This window comes from Pongo abelii, chromosome 2, assembly GCF_028885655.2.
Source record: "Pongo abelii isolate AG06213 chromosome 2, NHGRI_mPonAbe1-v2.0_pri, whole genome shotgun sequence".
Lineage (NCBI taxonomy): Eukaryota > Metazoa > Chordata > Mammalia > Primates > Hominidae > Pongo > Pongo abelii.
Genome location: NC_085928.1, coordinates 118,004,666 through 118,028,711, shown reverse-complemented (window position 1 = coordinate 118,028,711; position 24,046 = coordinate 118,004,666). Strand labels below are relative to the sequence as shown.

Below are 24,046 nucleotides of genomic sequence, written 5' to 3'. Positions count from 1 at the left end.
TTTAAAAGCCAGGCACTTGATTTAGAATGTGTAAGGCAATCCTTTGGGAATGCATTGGGATTCAGCATAACTCTTTGAATGAACTGGAGCTTTGTGAATTATCTTTTTCTCCTCAGATCATAAGGTAGAAAAAAATTCCTTTTAACAAAATAGCATTCTTATCCACCCACCTTCTGATCCAGGGGAGTACACTGGGTATTGCCCTCAGGAAAGAGAACAAGGAAGTGAGGGTATAGGATATGTTAGGAGTGTGAGCTTGAGGACAAAGACGACCCAACTGGCAAAGACAGCAGTTGTAAATCAGAGCAGATGAATCATCACATCAGCAAATATTCATTATATATCTGCTCAATAATAAGAAAAGCTTCTGCCAAAGGCCAATGCTCCAGACCTCTCCCCGAACCTCCAGATTCACTTACCCACCTGCCTACCCCAGCAATGTACACAGCATGGCAGCTCTGCCCTCTCTTCCACAAACCTGCCCCTTAGGATGAATGATGTCAACCTCTGCCCAGGCCTCAAGCCAGCCAGGGAGAGGACTCACTCTACTTTTGCCCAAAATGTATTTGATGCTCAATTCCTACTCTTCTCTTTGCCTAAAATCAACTGTATCTATTCCCACCTTCATCTCTTACCTGGACTGTTGTAAAAGAGCTTTCCTGGTCTCTGTGTTTTCAGTCTTCCTCTCCCTTCCTATCCACTATGGGTGATAGTGCACCAAGGTAACAGTACAGTGTTCCAGGCTTCATCTCATCTTTGGAGTCACACAGAATGATTCACATCCCTTCTCTACTTTCTAACAATAAGGCTTACTAACTAACTTTCTGAATCTGTTTTCTCATCTTGAAAACAGGGATAATAAGTCCTGCCCTTACCGCCCTTAGATCTAGCATCGATGTGATTATATAAGATAGCAATATCTGGTACATAGTAGGACCTTAATAATATTAATTCCAGTCAGTTCTTTTTTGTATTTCAAAAGTAGATGCTTCCTTTCCAGAATTAAGGAGGGAGAGAGGGAGCGAAAGAGGGGGAGGGGAGAAGAGAGAGAGAGAGAATATATGAGCATTCACTGAATGTTTAAGAATAAAAAGTGTGGGCATTAGTTGACCTGGGTTTAAGTCCTAGCCAAGTCACTGTCTAGCTGTGTGACCCCCATGAGTCCTGAAAAAGTTACCCTAACCATCTGAGCCTCTGCTTCCTGACTTGTAAAAGGAGATAATCACTTTGCCTGCCCTAAGTCTGCTCAAAACACACATATTTGCTCAAAACTGTCCAATGTCTTCCCATTGCCCTGGGGTAAAATCTAGAATATTTTTGGGGACTCCAGGACCCACAGTCTCATCCATGGTGACCTCTCTGATCCATCTACACTGGCCTTCTTTTTTTTTCACAAAAGGACCACACCACCCACTTGCCAAAGGATTTTTCTTCCTGCAGAGTCTGCTTCTCCCTCCATCCTCCTACCCACAACCATCAAACACACACATTCACACACACACAGGCACACTCTTCCAGTTGACTCTGATTCATCCACTAGATCTCAGGTCAAATTTCATTTCCTTGTTGCAGCCTTTCCTGTTACCCTACTTTGGATTACATTCTTCTGTTATATCCTTTCATGATGCCATAGTTCTCGCAAATAGTTACCTCTACTTGTATTTATATATTTCTGGAATTATTTGGTTAGTCTCTATCTCTCCTGTGAACTCCATGAGAACAAGTCTGTAATTACTAACCCTCATATCCCTAGAGCATGAGCTCATTCTTGAAACATAGTAGATGCATAGTAGATAATAATTATTTGACAAATGAATGAGTATTGTGGAGATTAAATGAACTAATGCTATGCCTGGCATATACACTTAAGTGGGCAAATCAAGTCTATGATAATATAATGGAAACTGTAGGCCGGGCGAGGTGGCTCACGCCTGTAATCCCAGCACTTTGGGAGGCCAAGGCAGGCGTATTGCCTGAGGTCAGGAGTTGGAGACCAGTCTGGCCAACGTGGTGACACCCCATCTCTATTAAAAATACAAAAAAAATTAGCCGGGCATGGTGGTGTGTGCCTGTAATCCCAGCTACTCGGGAGGCTGAGGCAGGGGAATTGCTTGAACCAGGGAGGTGGAGGTTGCAGTGAGCCAAGATCACGCCATTGCCCTCCAGCCTGGGCGACAGAGCAAGACTCTGTCTCCAAAAAAAATAAATAAATAATAATAATATAATGGAAACTACAAATGAGGAAGCAAACCAAGCTGAGAGTGGTTAGTCAGGGGGCCTGTTTCCTGGAACAGATGGGCCTGAGCCTAGGATAAATGTTATTCATCAAGAAGAAATTGTAAAGGGGGAGGCTAAAAGTAGCCTGTGGTTCCATTCACAAATAACTACGGTTTTAAGACAACTTGGAAGAAGCCCTGCTAAGCCTTTACTGAAGTACTCACAGCTGACAGGAAGGGGAGGCCTCAGAGAGTATAAACCATAAACTGTTTGAGACGGGTCTCAATCAATTTAGAGGTTTATTTTGCCAGGGTTGAGAATGTGCCTGGGAAAAAGAGATGCAAGCTACAGTAGGATAAGTGGTCTGTGCTTTTTCCAAAAAGGGTTTTGAAGACTTCAGTGTTTGAAGGGGAAAGGGCATCAGGAAGGTAAGGAGGAAAGAATAAAAGCGGGGAGGGTAGGTAGTGAGATACGTGATCCCATTCTCGTGAGGCTTTGATTAATGCTAACTGAATCTACATGTTATAAGTGAAAGGAGGTAGAGGAACAGTCAATTATGCATTTGTCTGGTGTTCAGCAGTAAATCTGCATTTTACATAAGATATGAATAAACACAGAGTAGAGGAAGTAGTCAGATTTGTCTCAGGTAGGTGGACGGATGCTTTCTTGTCTTGTCTTTGTCCTGTACCTGTGAAGAAAAGCTGTTAACTTATATTGTCAGGGTGAGATTCAACAGAACTCCGTTTTAGGGTAAAGAGTTTGGGACCCACAAGGAATTCCCTTGTGAGCAATTTGAGGGAGCCCACCTGGGGAGATATGTGGCCTTCTATCTTTGCAACTATCCATTTAGAAACAAAAAGGAAGGCAGTTGTTGCGTGACTCAGATCCCAAGCTTAACAGTTTTTCATTTTTCTCCTTTTTTTTTTTTTTTGAGACAGAGTTTCACTCATGTTGCCCTGGCCAGAGTGCAGTGGCGCGATCTTGGCTCACTGCAACCTCCGCCTCCCAGTTGCAAGTGATTCTCCTGCCTCAGCCTCCCAAGTAGCTGGGATTACAGGCACCGGCCACCACCCCCCACTAATTTTTGCATTTTTAGTAGAAATGGAGTTTCATCATGTTGGCCAGGCTGGTCTCAAACGCCTGACCTCGTGATCCACCTGTCTCGGCCTCCTAAAGTGCTGGTATTATAGGCGTGAGCCACCGCGCCCGGCCCTCATTTTTTCCCTTTGACATAGTGAGCTTACAGTCCTGAGATTTTATTTTCCTTTCACAAGAGGAAGAGCTGGTTGCTGCCCTCTTGTTCTTAGGTGAGTGAATACTTTTCTTAGAAGTGCCATGGACCCATCATTAGTCTCCAAATCCCATATAAAGGCAGAGAGTTTATACAGTCTCCTTTGCTACAGTTCCAGTGCAAAATAAACTTCCTTTATTTTTTTCCACACTGCCATGAAAAAGTAGAAATAAACTTCCTTTATAAATTAATTTGCTATTTCCCACCTAAACCTCTGGAGGTAATGCAGACCATGATAATTCTCTATTTTTCCACCATCAAGGGCAGAGAGCAGGACAGCAAGCTGGCAAAACAGAAAAGAGAAATTTCTGGCAGTCAGATAAGCCTGAGTCTAGTTTCCAACTCTGACACTATCTGTGTCAATTTTAGCAAACTGTTTAATCTTTTAGAGCCTCAGTTTTCTCCTTCCTAGGAAGACTGGGTATTAAACAAGATAATATAAATAAAATGTGGAATTTCATGCCCAGTACAAAGTGAGGTCACAGTAGATTTTAGATACCTTTTCTTCATAATTACATCTTTTCACAATGTGTTTTCTCTCCTAGTCTTCTGAGCAACCTCATTAACACCACCCTAAGGATACAGAGTAGAGAAAACACAGTTAAAGACTCTCCCTTTGAGCAGGCCCAATGAGACCTTGTCCAACTGGTCCAGCAAAAAGGGGCTGTGATATCCAATATTTATCTTGGGAACAGGTTTTGCAGTTGTTGATATGATGAGCTACAATATGAAATTTTATCACTGATACCCAAGCTGTGATGCCATCATGCATGGGGTCTCAAACATTGCTGAAAATTTGAGGCCTGATAACGTTAAAGGGCTACCCAGGTTCTTCTATCAGGGTATAGCAGGGTGGTATAGTGGATAATCTCCTGAAATTAAGAGTCTTGGACAGGTTCCACCAATTACCCTTATTGTCAACTTTTTTGAAGAGCCCTGAAAACTACACTTTATGGACTGCCAGTTTAATTCATGAACAAAGCTCTTAAATGCTGCTAAAAATACATGGCCAAGTGCAGTGGCTTATGCCTGTAATCCCAGCACTGTGGGAGGCCAACGCAGGTGGATTGCTTGAGCCCAGGAGTTCAAAACCAGCCTGGGCAACACAGAAAGACACCATCTCCACAAAAATAGAAATAAAAAATTAGCCAAGCATGGTGGTGCATACCTGTAGCCCTAGCTCTTCAGGAAGCTGAAGCAGAAGGATCGCTTGAGCCCGGGAGGTTGAGGCTGTAGTGAGCTATGAACACACCACTACACTCCAGCCTGAATGACAGAGCTAGACCCTATCTATCTATCTAAATTAATTAATTAATGAAAATAGAATATAAACTGGAGAACCCTATTATAATCAGCACTGTTGTCATTATTATCATATACTGCTCTGTGAATTAACACAGACCATGTGTCACATCATCCTTCTGGCCAAGTGGGTATGTACGTGTGTGTGATACACTTATACATGTAAATAACCTCCCACACACACTTACAGTCACACACACACACATACATGCACATACACACACACTTATACACATTCAAGTACACATTCATTCACACACACGCAAACACACACACATTGTTAGCCAAAGCTTGATAACCCACACTTAGTTTTGATGAAATTAAATCCTGCCTTCAACACTTACAACATAACCAGTCACATTATCCTCACTGCTTTTGGGCTCAGCAGTCTGCAAAACAGAGTCTTGGAGTCATCACTTATTATTCACACCAAGGCACCTTTTTTAAGCTGATAAAAACTTTTCAATCAACAATGACTTTCATGACTTTGCTGAGTTGATATTTTATGTAAATAATCAGCAGATATAAATGACTTCAAGTAAACATAAACTCCTAAAACATCTTAGGGACACTGAAACAAAGGATTAAGAGTAAATAAAAGATTTAAAAGTTTAAATGCAATTTTAGCAATCATACAATGCCTGTTCCAAAGAATTCATTTTGACTTCCCACATCTAAGTCATTTTCATTTTTATTAGCTCTCCTCAAACAGATTTATATGATAATGGCCATTTTTCATAAGGGTAGAAAAAAGAAGGAAAAAAAATGACTATAAGCCAAGAGAGGAAAAGAGAGAACTGCTCTTTCAGTATTTATTAAATCCTAAACGAAATACAAATTAATTACTGCTTCAATGTATGTCAGAACACCTAAATTTGGGGGGGCTTCAAAGAAAATCCTATCTTCTTTTGTAACTCCAAGTGCAAATTTAGATTCATGAATGGCCACTCCTGGAAGCAGCAAGTCTCAGATTCTCCCTGGGCAAGTCTGAATGAAAGCAAGCAATCATTTTTCTCATTAGTTAGTATTTGCCAGAATTTCTGGAGATGGGATGGCCTGAATTCATCTCTTTGGGGTATTTTCAAAGCACTACTTTAAAAAGAGTTAAAAGTGATGTGAACTCGTGTATGCTATTTCCAGGATTTACTTCATCTATTCACCTCTCATCACATGATAGCCAAGCATCTGCTCTTTTCTGGGAGAACCATTCACAGGCCCTGTTCTCAAAGAGTTCAGGCAGTCATGGGCCAGGGGACCAGCAGAAGAGTAGACCAGAAGTTACAATCCAGTGTGCAGGGCTGTGGGTGTGAGGTAGTCCAGGTAACTTACAGCAGCCTCAAAGGGACATGAAAGAAGCTGGGATTCCAGAAGGAAGAGGGGCCATGGGTGGCTGGGAAGCCTGGTTAGTGAGCAGTCACTCTCTCTCCAGTGAGGAAAGCATAAGGGAATAATGGGGTTAAACTTCAGAACCAGATAATTATTTTAAGAGGTGCCAAATCAGGGGCAAAGGCAAGCCTCATTACAAAAAGAGGTGGTGAAAATTCATGCAGAGGCAGGAGCATATTTAGATAACTACATTAATTCCAGTCTTGATTCTGAAAGACTGCCTTAAAACTTGGTAATGCTTAGTGAATGGACGCTTGGCTGTTTAGTTCATATTCCAGTGAGACAATGTATGGTTCTTTTTTCTCTTTCTGGAGGTGAGGTAGGAGAACCAAGCCCAATAATTCACAGGTAGAAAATGGAAGCTTAGGACTAGAACCCTTGGAGGTGACTCCCAGTCCACTGATCTTTCTCCTCCACCACACTTTCAATCCTAGGTTCATTTGTTCTAAGTTTTCTCTCTGATAAAGCTGACAATTCTATTTTAATCAGAAAGAGTAGGTAGCACTTTACTTTATCCCTTTTTGGCCGCTCACATCACTTCTTTCAAGTGCATTAGGTTTGTTAAGTATGGTTGCTAAGACCAGGAAGTTTGTGATCTATAGAGCGTGTTACTGAGAAGTCACTCCTGTTAAAGGATAATTTTTTAAATTTAAGATAAAAACATGACTCTCATGCAATATAAACTGAACACATGTCAGAATTTTTACATGGCTCATTAATTAATGAGAGAACCAGTAAGATGCTCCACCTTGTTCAAAGGAGAACTCAATACATCACATATACATAGGCAATGAGGAATGCTGCCAGGAATTTATAAATAGATGCAAAACCAGTCAGTAGTCACAGGATAAAGGGTAATCACTGACTATATTCCACCAGGCAAAATTCACTTGCATTTCTTTGGACAAAAATCATTTGCTTTAATACCAGTTTTCTGCGACTTGCTTGAGATGTAAAATAACTCAAAGGCATTGACAAAGGGGAGGTAATCTCAAAGGATATGCCAGACAGGACATCCAGATCAGTCATGTTTTTTGCCCATTTCAAAGTCTTTCGTAATTTTTCCTAGCATCCTCCTGAGTTCTTTTAATAAATCTCAGAGGTTACCTAAGCAAGTAGTATTTCACAGAGGAGAAAACTTGAGTTAGAATGGTTAAGTCACTTGTTACAAGCCATAAGAATCTCCTAAAAAATATTATTAAAATAGAGATTCCTGGGCTTCACCTAGACCTAGAGAGTCAAATCCTACTTGGAAATCTGTATGGTTAAATTTCCTCCTGAATTCTGATTATCTGCACTATCTGAGAACTGTGACTTATCCAGAGATAGGCAGTGGGCCAGTGAGTGGCAGACTCAAAAACCAGAACAGAGGTTTCCCGATTCTGTCAATGCTCTGTGCACAGGTCTGCATTGGCTTTCTGACCTGTGACTTGTGTACATTCTAATGTCCTTCACCCTGCAAGGTTTCAAAGCAGAGTAAGACAGAGTAAGACTCCCTTGGTGTCTCGTTTCTATTCTCTAAGTACATTACTGCTTGGCAAATGCATCAACTTAATTAAAACTAAATGTAATTCTAATGCACCAATTTGATTTAAAAATAATCTTCACAGTCACCAGGACATCAAAATGCAATTAAGGCTATTTGAGGAAAGTCTCTGATGCATATTATGCTCTGATGCTGCACTATGTCAAGAAACCCAGATCTTCCCAAATGTCACTAATGTGTTTAGCAGCCTCCCTCTCACTCAAATGCCTCTCTCAATTAGGTTCTGGAGAGCGTGATCCATGACAGTTCAAGAACATTTACCAAATTCCTTCCAAACTGCCCTTCAGTTGAATGCTTTTCTCTGAGCTGGTCTATGGACTTGGGAAAGTGCAGGCAGTCTTGTGGATATCAGGCTTAAGACAAAATCAAAATGCAAATTCAGGAGTTCCTTATTACATACCCATGTGCCAAGACTGTAAAAGATTCTGGACCAAGATAATGTAAATTGGGAAATAAGTCTGGTGAAAAATTAAGTCATAGATCTAAGATTAATGGAGCCATTTGGCTGTCTCCTTTTTCTGCCCCCTTCAGCTTGGTTTTTCAAGGGTATCTATTTTTGCTGAGTGACTGGTTGCTATAAACTTGATTTAAGGTTCATTTTGCCTAATGAATGAGAAAGGGCAGGAAATATTAAAGAGGCTCAAAATAACTATATAGTAAAGTGGGCAGTTCTGATGAGTTTTGACACAGCATGGGTGGTGCAAGAGGCAGCTTGATTTAGTGGAGTTAGTCATAGATTCAAACCTTGCCTGTAAATGGTGAAATCTCTCTTAGCCTGCCTACTTGTATGAAAATGCAACTGTTCATGACAACATTTAGTGAACATTGCCATCGCCCTCTAGGCTCAACCCTGCCAACATCTCCATTACAATCAGCCACCTGGGTAATAGAATACTAGGTCCAGCCCTTGGGCCCTGATACACCTTTGTGGTCACTGTGTGGAGTGGACAAGGAAGGGGAAGAAGGATAGTATGAAGAGAGGGAGAAGGTTTTCCATAGCTCCGAATCACACCAAATGTTAGTGTCTGAAGCCACTGAAGTCAAGGCTATTTCATTAACCAAACATCCCTGCCAAAAATCTAATGAGACATAAACATAAAAGGCAATGATTAGAATAAATCTTCTAATTTACAAGTGAAAAACTGTAGGTTTACAAGAAAATTGCAATTTTAAGCCCTACTGAATATCAATCACAGTGATAAAGACTTAACTTTGAGGCCAGGCATGGTGAGTCATGTCTGTAAGCCCAACATTTTGGGATGCTGAGGCAGGAGAAGCATTTGAGGCCAAGAGTTAGAAACCAGCCTGGGCAACATCGTGAGATCCTATAAAAAATTTTAAAAGTTAGCTGGGAGTGGTGTCATATACCTGTAGTCCCAGAAACTTGGGAGTCTGAGGCAGGAGGATTGCTCAAGCCCAGGAGGTAGAGGCTGCAGTGACCCATGATTGCACCATTGCACTCCAACCTGGACAACAGAGTGTGACTGTCTTTAAAAAAAAGAAGAAAAAGATTTAACTTTGTAAAGTAAATATAGCTCACAATAATTTATCATGCATAATATATAAGTATATAAATATAATTGAGATAGCCAATCCTCAAAGAGACATGTATTTGGGATTTTTGTTTGGGATCAATTCTATATTTGTTTGTCATCTCCCTACCACCCTAGCATTTGCTTCTCCCTCAAGGATGACCCTTACTTTAAACAGTTTACTGTCTTTATCCTTTGAAATTAATGACATCTTGAGGGCAGTAACTATGTCTTACAATAATAGCCACCATCTAATGGGGGCTTATCTAAATATGCATTACAAATATTTTGTCATTTAGTCCTCAAAAAATATTGATGGGGTAAGTGCTATTATCCTAAACTTACAGATAAGAAAACCCAGGCTTAGATAATTTTTTTCATTTTTGTATCCCCCAATGCACACCCAATACCTGAAATTTTATAAACATTTAGAAAATACTTGAATGTCATATAGTTTTCCTAGGATAAATGGGCAGAAATGGAAGAGACTCCTTTTCTTTGAATTTTAAAACATTCAGAAAGCAAAGGCCCTAGGGCATTCTGCTTTTACCATGTGCTCCCCAAGGTAGGGCCAATCTAAGGTCTCAGGTTGTCTCAGATAGTAGAGAAAGTGTTTCTCTCAGAAGCAGTGTCCTCGTCTGGAGGGTGTCATGTCTCCTCTCCTAGGAATTTGTGCTCTACTTGGGGATTGGAGAGAGGCTGGGCTGGGCGGGGGATGCCTCAGGACAACTCATACTCCTTCCTCTAAGAGCCCACCCTGGAAGATCAAACCATCTTTCTAACATCTTGCAGAATAGTTCCATGTAGCTGGCCAAGCTCAGCTCGTATCATTCACACCCTCTGTGTACACTGAGTCCCTGCAGACAGTTTACCTGGTGGTGGAAGAGATGGTTCCAATGCCCATATGAAAAACTGAGAAATAAGAGAGACAGGACTGCTGAGAATGAACCCAGAAAGCAACCACTGGTTCTCAAGCACATGTGTGCAAGTACACACACACTCAAAATTAAACCCTGTCCTCCTCACTGGTAAGCCATAATTCTGTAGTTGCTTTTGTTATTTTACTCTAATTCTTGTGAGCCCACAGCCCTTTCACCATTTCAAGAGTTCCTATAAATCATTATATAACTAACTTGCAAACCTTCCTCTGGGCTTATGGCAAATTTTACTGAGCAAACAAAAGCAAAAGGCCAGCTGTGGTGCTCTGACCTCTTTTCACTAAAGGAAACTGATGCTTCAATTGTTTATGAATTGCGTTATACTTTATATCATGGTATACAATTGTGGATTACAATGTAAGCAAAACCTTTACCTAAATGTACAATGCTCTGATTGAACTAAGCAAAGGAAATGTTTTTTAAGTAACTGGGGGCCCATCAAGTTGGTCCCAAGAATTTGGAAATAGAGTTAAATTGTAAAATCTAGACATAATATATCAAGAACATAAAGTCTCCTAAAAGCAAGAGAATAACTATTAAGCCAGAGAAGTACTTTTCTCAAATGTGCCTGTAGTGTGATAACCTGAATGAAGAATTATTCCATGGAAAGGGCCTGACAGCCACAGAAGCATGAAACAACTGAGGGCAGAGTCATGGATTAGCCAAGTCTAACCTGGGGAAAGGAGAATTTTAAGCATTAGGCCACCATTCCTCTGGGACCAATGTCAAGGCTCTCCCTAAATTGAGTCAGTTGGCAGACTGTTTTCATTTGTTTCTTTGATGACATCACACAACACACCAACACCATGGCAAGAGAAGAGAACTAAATTAAGAAAGGGTACAGAAGAAAACTCACAGTTGAGAGTGAAGGACTGCCACTAAGGGCAACACCGAAGGTTGCTGTGGGAGTCAGGGTAACAGGAAGCTGGAGCTACAGTAAGCAGATTATGTATGGCAGGCTGTGGGGTAGGCTAGGTTTCCAGGGGCTCCCTGTAGATTGATTAATTTGAATAATTTTCACAGGTTCCAAGGCACAGGGGATGTCCCACATTATCTAGTACCTGGTTCTAGAGTGGGACATTAGGGGTGGTACAGAGTGGCCCAGAGTACAAGAGCCCTCATCAACAAGTTGTTGGGGTGGGGACTTAATCACCTGCTTAAGAAGGGGAACTGACCAGCCTCCAGCTAGAGCCTCAAAACTGGGTCAAGACTAATTTTTAACAAATAATAATAAGCGGGCCGGGCGCGGTGGCTCACGCCTGTAATCCCAGCACTTTGGGAGGCTGAGGCAGGCAGATCATGAGGTCAGGAGTTCGAGACCAGCCTGGCCAACGTGGTGAAATCCTGTCTCTACTAAAAATACAAAAATCAGCCAGGCATGGTAGCGGGCGCCTTTAATCCCAGCTACTTAGGAGGCTGAGGCAGGAGAATCGCTTGAACCTGGGAGGCAGAGGTTGCAGTGAGCCGAGATAGCACCACTGCACTCCAGCCTGGGCGACAGAGTGAAACTCCATCTCAAAAAATAAATAAATAAATAAAATATATGTATATAAAAATAATAAGTTATGTTACACAGAGTGGTTTTACCTTGCATGCCTACTCAGATCCACCACCTAGAGCCCAGTGTTGAAAACGATTCTAAATCAGAAGGCAGACTCTGTGGGAAAGAGTGCTGAGATTGTTGGGTGATGCCTGGAAGGGTATGGGGGCCGTAAAAAATCCCACAAGCCACAGATTTGCTGGCCTAGATGTTAGAGAGTTACTACCACTACCTTGGATTCAAGGGCTACCCTCGAGCAAGATCCTCTCTATAGTGAAAAAGAGGCATTGGCTATCTCTGCCAGGTACTTAGAGTATTTGACTAATCTCAAGAGGAGTCTACTGGTCCTTTTTGGCTACATCTTCTAATTTCCCTGATAGTCCTTAAGCCAATTTACAATTATATACTTAATAATTATATATGATATGTTTATTATTAGTATCTATTTATTAAATGTTTTATCTATTTACTTGTTTATTATCTATCTTTCTCACTAGACTATTAGCTCTAGTGAGGATTTTATTCACCAGAGTAAACCCAGTGCCTAGTAAGATGACACTCTTTCAGAGCCCACATTCTATAAATATTTGTTGAATGAGTGGGTAAACAAAAACCAAGGAAATAATAAATGGATAAATAAATCACTCACCAAGCAATTTTCTGATCCTGGTGGAGCTCTTTTTTAGGAAAGGACAGAACCCTTATCACACTTCCAGAAGTATGTCTGGTATTTCTCATAAGATTATAGCCTGTTATCCCAGTGAGTGCCTTATTCTAATGTGTAATTCAGTTAACGAGGGTCAAGTGCTGGGGACTGTCCACCTCTAGGCACAGCCAAGAGTGAGTCTCTCAGTAGACTACAGTAAACTATCGCAAGGACAAAAAAACAAACACCGCATGTTCCTACTCATAGATGGGAATTGAACAATGAGAACACATGGACACAGGAAGAGGAACATCACACTCTGGGGACTGTTGTGGGGTAGGGGGAGGGGGGAGGGATAGCATTAGGAGATATACCTAATGCTAAATGACGAGTTAATGGGTGCAGCACACCGGCATGGCACATGTATACATATGTAGCTAACCTGCACATTGTGCACATGTACCCTAAAACTTAAAGTATAATAAAAAAAAAAAATAGAGGTTGGATGCAGGCAGCACCCTCTTTCACCCTTAGGGAAAGGTACCTCCCACAGTCTGCCTCTTTCACTCTTAGGGAAAGGTACCTCCCCCAGCTTTATTCCCTATTTACAGTTTCTACCAGAGCAGCAGCAAAGTCATTGTGTTTGATACTAACTCATGGTTTCTTAGGTTACTGGTTTAAATAAAATCTGCTGGGGCTTAGAAGATTTTTCTACATTGACTTTCATCCTTGCTGCTTAATTAAATCCCTAACCTGGGAAAGAGTGATTTTCAGCCACCTCGCTTTCTGTGGCATCAGCATGAAACTGTGACTGTTGAAATACCAAAATGCCAGTTGTGCTTAATGCTCCAAGTGTGACAAGCCTGTTATATTTGGAATCCCTGATGAAGATAGATATTAACTGAGAATTGAAAATGACAGCAAAGGAGATTGGATCAGAATAGCAAAATGAATACGCAAATCTACTTTTGCTCCAATTCCTAAATGTGTCAGAAAATACTTTTTTTTTTTTAACACATCTATAGCAGTACTAGAAAACAAGAACACATGCTAAGAGAGAACCAGAAATCTTGGGAATTTCCTCGCAGACTACAGCAAATGCAGTTGAATTGTGAACAATGAAGATGACCAGAGACCAAAGAATACTCAGGACAAAACAGCTATAGAAGGAGGAGCACATTTAAAGAGACACGGAATGCACAGGACTTCACTGAAAAGCATGAGAGTCTGCAGTGGATTGATTGCATTAATGGCCCTAATTATTCACCCCTCCCTATATTCATGCCCCTGTCATGGGACTTTGCAGTTCCTCTCAAAACAGAGGTGGAGCCTGTTACCCTATCCCTTGAGTCTGAACTGGCCTTGAGACTTAATTTGGCCAATGAAATGAAGCAAAGTGACAATGTGTCAGTTCTGGATCTAAGCCTTAGAGGCATCATGTGCTTTGCATGTTTCCATGCACTGCTCCTGAACTTTGATCATTGCTATGAAACTGACCTTCCAAGGAATGAGAAATGTGGAATAGGGCAAAGTCACCCCAGTCACCTCAGCAAAAGCCAGCCAACACCCAGGCCTGTGAGTGAGCCATTGGGGTTTTGTGTCTGTTTATCACACGGCATTACTGTGACAATACATAACTGATACAGTCTCAACTGTATTCATAGCACCACATTACTACTTATAATGAACAATTGGCAGGAATGATGTTGAACTCCAGAATTAAGCCAACACCTGTACTCTAAAGAAAAAGAACCCATGCCTAAGGAGGGCTCTTATGTGAGCATAGAAGCCTGGGAAATAAGAACTGTGTTGAGATAACTCTGGACCTTCAGACCTTCTAGAGGGCATGGAAAAAAAGGAAAAGGCAGCTCTACTTAGGAGAAAAATAAACTGACCTTTTCTCTCACCAGTGGTAAGAAAATCCTCCTTGCTACAGCTATTAGGATAGGAGGAGGAGGTGGCACCATACTGCTTTTCTGCTATACGTTCAAATATCCAAAAGGGAGGAGATGCACCAATTGACACACGCAGCTCCCTTAAACAGAGCCTGTAAATAGCCCTTGCACTTGAAAGGGAGACCCATGGCAGACCACAGGTATAGAATAGTGGAGAAGCCTGTCCACATCCACCTACCTCCATTTTCCATTTTCAGTCTTTCATAAAAAGAGATAACCAAGAAACATTAGATTTTAGAAAAAATACTTGACATGAAAAAGAAGTAATAAGATAAAGGATAGGCCAACTAATTTCAGAGGAAACAAATATTCAGTAAAAGAAAGAAATATTGTTTTGAAAATATAATAATCTCTATACAATCCATTATAACATTGCATCCATGATGGAAAGCCACTTTCAGAACTCTTTCAGAAGAGAATAAGGAAATAATGAGAAAGAAAGAAAACTTTCAGAAATAATAAAGAACCCTTAGAAACTATTTTTTTCTAAAAATGTTTTCTGAAAACTTTTTCTAAAACAATTCTCAGTATTATGATAAATAATACAAGAGACAAGCCCAAATACAAAATAAATGATCAGGAAAATAAAATTGAGAAAAAAATTTAAGAACATAGAGGAAAATAAGACTGTAAGTGTGTAAGAAAGACAAAAAATGTGAGAATGGATTCAGAAGGTCCAGCATGTGTTGACTAGAAGTTCCAGAAGGAAAGAAGATGGGAGAAAAACATGAAATAGTAGAGAAAATTTTCCCAGTGTGAAAAATAACAGTCTTCCAATTGTCACAGCTGTGTTGAATAGAAAGAATTAAACAACAAAAACACATTAGTCTTCAGCCAAACCCAAGTAATTCTTGATAAATGATGTAGACACACACACACACACACACACACATGCACACATACACAAATCTAGTACAAAACTCCAATTACACCAGCATAAAAGATGGCAGACAGGAAAAATGGAGCTAAGCAAAAGTGTGCTAGGTTTTCAGAAGGTATTGGGAAGGTGTAGATAATGATAAAGATAATGACCAATTCTAGATGTCAATACTAAACAAAAAATACATGTACATATCTATGTATAAATGTAAGTGTGTGGGAAGGAGTCTAGAAGGACACATGGGATGGGAGGTAGATCATGGGGCTGAGAAGAAGGGAGATTTATATCTTGAAATTTTGGAGCTTCATGATCATTTATGTATCAAACTACAGGTAACAGTTATTTTTGGCCGGGCTCGATGACTCATGCCTGTAATCCCAACACTTTGGGAAGCCAAGGCGGGCAGATCACGAAGTCAGGAGATTGAGACCATCCTGGCCAACATGGTGGAACCCCATCTCTACTAAAAATACAAAAATTAGCTGGGCATGGTGGCAGGTGCCTGTAATCCCAGCTACTCGGGAGGCTGAGGCAGGAGAATAGCTTGAACCAGCGAGTGAGAGGTTGCAGTGAGCTGAGATCGCGCCACTGCGCTCCAGCCTGGCGACAGAGTGAGACTCTGTTAAAAAAAAAGAGTTATTTTTAAAATACAGCATAAAATCATGTTTGCCTTCAATGTGTAATACAGCTATTTTCTTGGTAGGAAGAACTGGTAAAAGTTATATTTACTTTATTTCTATTTCTTTTAAGACTATTTGTGTAAATGAGAAATGATTACTCCTGACTTTAAAGTATCTTATTTTTCTTTTTTTTTCCTTTACCTAACTCATTCATTCTTCATTTTAGGCCAGGAGACATAATTACTCTTTTAGAGGATTCCAATGAAGACTGGTGGAAAGTAAGTGTTCCTCTTTCTTTAAAAAAAAGAGAAAATCATTTGGTAACTATAATTACAATACATGCTACAATTGTGGATGCATGCCTCCTTTTTCCTTTCAGGGGAAAATTCAAGACAGAATTGGCTTCTTTCCAGCCAACTTTGTTCAGAGACTACAACAAAATGAGAAGATTTTTAGATGTGTTAGAACCTTCATTGGGTGTAAAGAACAGGGGCAGATAACACTGAAAGAGAATCAGGTGAGTAAATCACACAAACACATTCCAGATATCAGCCAAATAGGGTGTCATTTTAATAAACTTAATAATATGTATAAATCTGAATGAGTGGAGTCACATTCAAAGTATTCACTTTGAGAAAAGATATACTTACTCCAATGATGTCAGTGTTGTAGGAGCTAAACATGCAAACTAAAATTTTAGGAATCTCACTTGGTGACACCTGTTCATAAACGAAACGTCATAGTGGCGGGTGAGGACATCTCGTCCCCCATGCTCTTCTCAGAGGACCACTGGTCTCTGATGTGGACAGCTTCTCTCATTCGGGCTCTGAGTTAGCGTCCACCAATGGTGTGGTTAATTCTTCAGTGCTCTCTAATGAATACTTTGTTATTAGTTGTTGCTATTAGGAACCTCTTGGGTTTTCTTATCTGGACTCCAAGTCTCTACCTATTCACTGCAGCCCATAACACCTTCATATCACTGCAAAAGACACGGACTAAATTTAGATAACCAGATATTATCTCAGGCTCATAAATGAACGTCTCTGTATGTCTAATCTAGAGGTGCCTGTCACCATCTTGCTCCAGGGCCATGTTGAATGTAGAGTTCTCTTTGATGCTGTCAATTTTCCTGAGAAGTAAAATGTGAACCCCCACATTTGTATGTCTTTAAGCTCCACTATCTCATGGCTGGAATGTTGATAGAGACAAAGAAACAGCATTCTCACACTTTAACTCTCTGGCCTACTCTTCCTGTCTTTGTCTTCCAGCAGAGACAGGCCTTCCTACCCTCCCTTCTTCTCTGACTGCAGCTCCCCTCAGGTCATGTCCTGTGTCCTCACTACAGAGTAAAATGATATGCTTGGACTTACGACGGGGCTCGGTGGCTCACACCTGTAATCCCAGCACTTTGGGAGGCCAAGGAGGGCGGATCACGAGGTCAAGAGATGGAGACCATCCTGGCCAACATGGTGAAACCCCGTCTCTACTAAAAATACAAAAATTAGCTGGGCATGGTGGCACACATCTGTAATCCCAGCTACTTAGGAGGCTGAGGCAGGAGAATCTCTTGAACCAGGAAGGTGGAGGCTGCAGTGAGCCGAGATCGCGCCACTGCACCCCAGCCTGGTTTGTTCTTGATATATTAGTGGAGGATTTGTGGAATTAAAAATTTATTTCCTCTCCCAATAAAGTCTCACAGAGGCCTTTAATTTTCAACTTTGGAGTCAAAAATCTTTTCTGTTTCTTTCTGCATTCTTGGTATAAGAATTGTATTATTTCCCAAGGTAATGAATGCCTGAAGTTGAAATTGATAAGGCTCGCCCTACAAGGAAGTTCACAATGAAAAAGGCATTAATAATTTTAATACATCTCTGTTCAAGAGAGTTGCTGAAAACATATCTTGAATGCCTTTTTTAGGATTGCCTCAAAGATAGTTTCTAAGTCACACAAGAAAATCAATCATTACCTTAAAATTATAGCTGATTTGTAGTTTTAAAAATTGTTTTGCCCCACTTAATCAACCATTGTATATTCTACATGTAGCTTTAACTGACTTTATCATTTTCAAACTAACAAATATATCCTCAAATAATAATAATTTACCCTTTCTTTTTTTTTTTTTTTTTTTTTTGAGACAGAGTTTCACTCTTGTTGCCCAGGCTGGAGTGCAATGGCACAATCTCGGCTCACAGCAACCTCCACCTCCCGGGTTCAAGCCATTCTCCTGCCTCAGCCTCCAGAGCAGCTGGGATTACAGGCATGAGCCACCACGCCTGGCTAATTTTTTAATATTTTTAGTACAGACAGGGTTTCTCCATGTTGGTCAGGCTGGCCTCGAACTCTGGACCTCAGGTGATCCACCCGCCTCGGCCTCCCAAAGTGCTGGGATTACAGGCGTGAACCACCGCGCCTGGCCAATTTACCTTTTCTTTATGGCTATTCAAAAGAATCTTTAAAAGGAAAAATCTAAAGAAAAATGATAATATGGAGGACAGCTTTTTTAAAAAAAAAGTAACTCACCCTCCCTTTAAATTCAAGTAAATGAAAATCATTGAAAACAAGAGACCAATAATTCTGAGTATTATTTTCCCTATATATTTTAACAAAGGTGGAGATGGAGTCATTGAAACTGGCACTTTCATAAATGCTGGGAGACATTAGTCCACTCATTTGGATACTGATTTGGTACCATGTATTTAGAGCCATGAAATTGCTCAACTTCATGAATACAGTAATTCCATTTTCTATAATGTATCCAAGAAAATAACCTGAAGTAAACAGGGGGAGACTTTATGCAAAAAGACAGTCATCAGAGTGATATTCATGATGGTGAGAATTAGGAACAATTGCACAAACAACGGAAGTGATTAACTCAATGACAATATTCTCTTTAATGGACGTTAGGAACCTAAGCAATTTTGATGGTGTTATGATAATATTATGGAATTGGAATAGTGGAATCTGAACCCAGATCCCAGTCACTGTTCTCCCAAGATAAACACAAAGGGAGAGATGCAGACAGGACCTGAAGCCCTATTTTCATTCATGAAACCATAGTAGACCAGACAGAGTACCAGATGTGATCTAGAGACCTAAGAGGCCTCACCACAGCCCACCCACCTTACCACCCACCATGGGCTGGCCTGAATCTGAGAATCTAATGGTACCAGATGCCCCATGGGAGAAAGGGAGCAGAAAGGACTGTGGCAAAACTGGCATAAGATGGCCTGATTCCCTCCCAGAAGGAACAAAAGAGGAGGAAGCTTTAAGAGACAGTGAGAAACCCCTGGCACCTGTGGTGCAATTAGATCTTCTGCCTTTGGAGAAGTGAGGAGAGACCTAGGAGAGAGGGCAGATATCTTCAAATATTGTGTCACCATCTTAAATGATGGCTTCATAAACCATGAACAAATAAATATTAATGATACAATGGTAGTAAAAAATTTAATGGCTTTGTTCTCTTCCATTTAAATTACTTTCATGGCATATATTTACAAAAATAAAATTTAAAAAGTAGCACAATTTAAAATACTCAATCTTGTCTTTTGAATCTAATAACATAAAGGTACACAGTGTTGCTGTGGTTTTCCTGGGCCTCAACTTTGCACATGTGTACACAAATGCACACACACACAACACACACACACATCACCATATCCAACAATTGCTATATCGAATTGCATTATCTGCTGCTGCTTATATAGATGCAATAACCCCAAGAGGCGTATGCCATCTAACGATTTTTGGTTGTTAAAATCTCTAATATCCTTAGGAAATTGGGTCACTGGGCTCTATGGTTTTGCCCTGGTTTTACAGTTTTACTTGAAATTGACATCCTTCCCTTTTATAAAAATTGCTTATATGATATGCCCACTTCAGGACACATTGCATTTTGTAAATTGCACAAGCTCTCTTTTACCTGGTTGCTTGTAGACAGACTATATGTTTAAAGAGATCAAAAGTCATCAATGTGCTGACATGAAATATACCTCACTCAAGAGCACCTGATCCTTCATTTTCTGCCCAAAGTTGTTTGTTCCCCCGGGGCTGTTATTTGCCAACCTATCACTTGCCTGCACACTCCCCAAAGAGGTAACAGCAGAAGCCAGCATCTGCCTATAAAGAGCAGTGGCATCCAAAGAGTCCCCTTAATGACAATACCCCTGGAAACCTACTACCCCTACCCTTGGAAGACTGCACTGACCACTCTGTCTCCTATAAAAGTATACGCAAACCCCACATGACTATTCCTTTTTGGATGCGATGACCTGTTTTGGGGTCTGCTTTTGAAAGAGAAACTTTTATCTCTAGTCCCTGGCTCACAGAAAAGGAAAGAACAAATTAATACTGTCTTAAACATTGTCACAATAATAATTGTTATAAGAATCATAATTATTAGTCATTATTTAATGTCATACAGACACACTGTATAAATAAAGTTTATACACATGCCCTGTGAATTTTATGGATTCATTATTTCTATTTTATAAATGAGAAAACAAACACTCATAGAGGTTATGTATCTTGCTCAAGGGGCAAAAGCCTAGTAAGTGTCCAGGCTGGAACGTAAACACAGGTCTGCAAACTCCAAGTCAAGGCTTTCCACTAGCCATGTGCCCTGAACAATGTGGAAAGAACTCTGAACAGTAAAGAGCAGCTTAGTTCCCAAGAATGACGAGTGTCATAAAGGCAGTTGTCTTGGGACCAAAGGACTCCTGAAAACAAGTTCTTGCTCATGTGGGCTCCCTATTGGGTCATTCTTGATTCCAGGCAAAGGCATCATCATCAGACTGACACCCCATCTCTGATGCGATACACAACTCACAAAGCAAATGGGCACTTTTCCCAGCTTGATTCCATGCCAACACTTCAACCTTCCCCAAGTTTACCCAACTGTATCCTTCCTGTTCCAAAAATTTGGAAAGTCTTTTGAATAAAATAAATTTGGGAAGAATGTTCATCTTTACTGGCAAAGTGTTACTCAATAATCTTGCTAGCATGTTTGTTTTTTTTTTTTTTTCAGAATAATCTTATGCTTTCCCATTTGAGGTCAAACATTGTTTTTATGTTGTTAAAATACAATCAGTGAAACCAGAAGGCAAATTAAAATTTGCTCAAGTTGACCAATTTCTACAAGCAGAACATCTGTTCAGTGACTCCCACCAATTCCTTGGCATATTCCCCACAATTTTTTTTCTGGGAATGGGCCTCATACCTGCATTCTCTGCCCTCATGGTTAAACTGAATCTGCTGGGGTTTGGGGTGTGGAGGAGGTAAGGCAAACAATTCAGCCTCTTCAGCTAGACACGTTCAAGATGCAACAGAGCATTTCAGTCTGAACCTGGAACCAAATGAGTCTGCTCATAATTATTGTCTTCTTTTATTTTAGGTTCAGGGGTACAACATGTGCAGGTTTCTTATATAGGCAAATTGCATGTCACGGGGGTTTGGTGTACAGATTATTTCACCACTCAGGTAATAAACATAGTATCAATTTTTTAAATACATCAGCCATTTCAAAGAAAAAATGCCTTTTAAAAATCAATTTTAGAAACAAATTTCAAAATTTGTCTTCACTTCAGTGTCCTAAGTTATTTTAGGTTGAAGATTTCAAAATACGCTTGTTAATTGCAGGGAGTATGTAATAGAAAGAGCACAGATACTAGTGTCATACAGAAATGGATCTATATCCTGTGTCATTTTGACAAAGTAGCCTCTGAATGTCAACTTTCTCATCAGCATAGTAGCATCTCTCTCTTGAACTTGATGTGAGAGTTAAATGTGCTCACCTATATAAAGCCTTAGCACAGTGCCTGGCCCCCACAGATGCATAGCAGAAGTCATTTTCCTGGCTACCATTATCACTAAAGAATAAAGCCTAAATGAGGAATTCATCTGCAGTGGTTAATGCCACCTAAACTTACCCAGTAAGCACCAGAAAATAGCCAATATGATATTTATAGCCCTACAAATATAAAGAGACAAATGGACATTAACAAGAAAATAAAAGAAATTTGATTCTAAAGATAAATGCAATTCACATCTTTGATTAAATCACATTTTCTACTTCTAGGGTTAATCTGTCTCATAATTATTGTTTTTTTGTTTGTTTGTTGTTTTTTTTTTTTTTGCAGAGCCCTTGTTTCCAAATACAATTAAGTTATCCATTTGTTATGAACACAATGAGAGTTTGCATTGACACAAGTATGTTTTCTGTTTCCTCCTCCTCCTTTTCTTCCTCTTCCTCCTCCTCCTTCTTCTTCTTCTTCGTCTTCTTTTTATGAGGCAGGGTCTCACTCCCTAGGCTCAGGTAATCCTCCCACCTCAGCCTCCCAGTCAACTGGGACCACAGGTGTGCACCACCATGCCCAGATGATTTTTATATTTAATATAGAAGTGGGGTTTTGACATGTTGCTCAGGCTGGTCTCGAAGCCCTAGGCTCAAGCGATCCCAGCCTCCCAAAGTACTAGGATTACAGGCATAAGCCACTGCACCTGGCCTCTTCATTTTTAAATTTTAAAATGTATCCTTATTAAATCAACTTTAAAATACCATAAAACATTTCTTTAATGGGAATAACATTGAATCTATAAATTACTTTGGGCAGTATGGCCATTTACATGATACTTTTTCTTTCTATCCATGAGCATGGAATGCTTTTCCATTTGTTTGTGTCCTCTCTCACTTCCTTGAGCAGTGGTTTGTAGTTCTCCTTGAAAAGATCCTTCACTCCCCTTGTTAGCTGTATTCTAGGTATTTTAGTCTCTTTGTAGCAATTGTGAATGGGAGTTCATTCATGATTTGGCTCTCTGCTTGCCCGTTGTTGGTGTATAGTAATGCTTGTGATTATTGAACATTGATTTTGTATCCTGAGACTTTGCCAAAGCTGTGAATCAGCTTAAGAAGCTTGGGCTGAGATGATGGAGTTTACTCGATATAGGATCACGACATCTGCAAACAGAGACATTTTGACTTCCTCTCTTCCTATCTGAATACCTGTTATTTCTTTCTCTTGCCTGATTGCCCTGGCCAGAACTTCCAATACTATGTTGAATAGAAGTGGTGAGAGAGGGCATCTTTGTTGTGCCAGTTTTCAAGGAGAACGCTTCCAGCTTTTGCCCATTCAGTACAATATTGGCTGTGGGTTTGCCATAAATGGCTCTTATTATTTTGAGGTATGTTCCTTCAATACCTAGTTTATTGAGAGTTTTTAAAATGAATGGACGTTGAATTTTATTGAAGGCCTTTTCTGCATCTATTGAAATTATCATGTGGTTTTTGTCTTTAGTTCTGTTTATGTGTGAATTACATGTATTGATTCGCATATGTTGAACCAGCCTTGCATCCCAAGAATGAAGCCAGGTTGATCATGGTGAATAAGCTTTTTGATGTGCTGCTGGATTCAGTTTGCCAGTATTTTACCAAGGATTTTTACATCGATCTTCATCAGGGATATTGGCCTGAAGTTTTCTTTTTTTGTTGTATCTCTGCCAGGTTTTAGTACCGGGATGATGCTGGCCTCATAAAATGAATTAGGGAGGGGTCCCTCCTTTTCAATTGTTTGGAATAGTTTCAGAAGAAATGGTACCAGCTCTTTTTTGTACCTCTGGTAGAATTCAGCTGTAAATCTGTTTGGTGCTGGGTTTTTTTTTGGTTTGTAGGCTATTTGTTACTGCCTCAATTTCAGAACTTGTGATTGGTCTATTCAGGGTTTCAACTTCTTCCCAGTTCAGTCTTGGGAGGGTGTATGGCCATTGACATTCTTCACAGAATTAGAAAAAAAAACTACTTTAAAATTCTTATGGAACCAAAAAAGAGCCCATATAGACAAGGCAACCCTAAGCAAAAAGAACAAAGCTGGAGGCATCCCACTACCTGGCTTCAAGCAATACTACAAGGCTACAATAACCAAAACAGCATGGTACTGGTACAAAAACAGATACATAGGCCAATGGAACAGTATAGAGGTCTCAGAAATAAGACCACACATCTACAACCATCTAATCTTTGACAAACCTGACAAAACCAAGCAATGGGGAAAGGTGTCCCTATTTAATAAATGGTGCTGGGGAAGTGGGCTAGCCATATGCAGAAGATTGAAGCTGGACCCCTTTCTTACACCTTATACAAAAATTAACTCAACCATTCAGGACATAGGCACAGACAAAGACTTCCTGACAAAAACATCAAAA

General features: G+C 40.2%; 1 protein-coding gene across 12 annotated transcripts in view; it reads left to right on the top strand.

Moving 5' to 3' along the window:
- The window catches only part of STAC (SH3 and cysteine rich domain), a 165,029-nt gene that overhangs the window by 129,671 nt on the left and 11,312 nt on the right, over nucleotides 1-24,046 (top strand). For 4 of the 12 annotated variants that reach the window (XM_063722147.1, XM_063722145.1, XM_054552373.2 and 1 more), the window contains 2 exons: nucleotides 16,080-16,131; nucleotides 16,233-16,370. In XM_063722147.1, the coding sequence (XP_063578217.1) occupies nucleotides 16,080-16,131; nucleotides 16,233-16,370 (190 nt within the window). Of the gene's footprint in view, nucleotides 1-16,079; nucleotides 16,132-16,232; nucleotides 16,371-17,121; nucleotides 17,570-20,623; nucleotides 20,804-21,987; nucleotides 22,175-24,046 lie in introns of those variants that run through there. The other 8 variants (XM_054552372.2, XM_054552371.2, XM_063722146.1 and 5 more) reach the window with 6 other exon arrangements.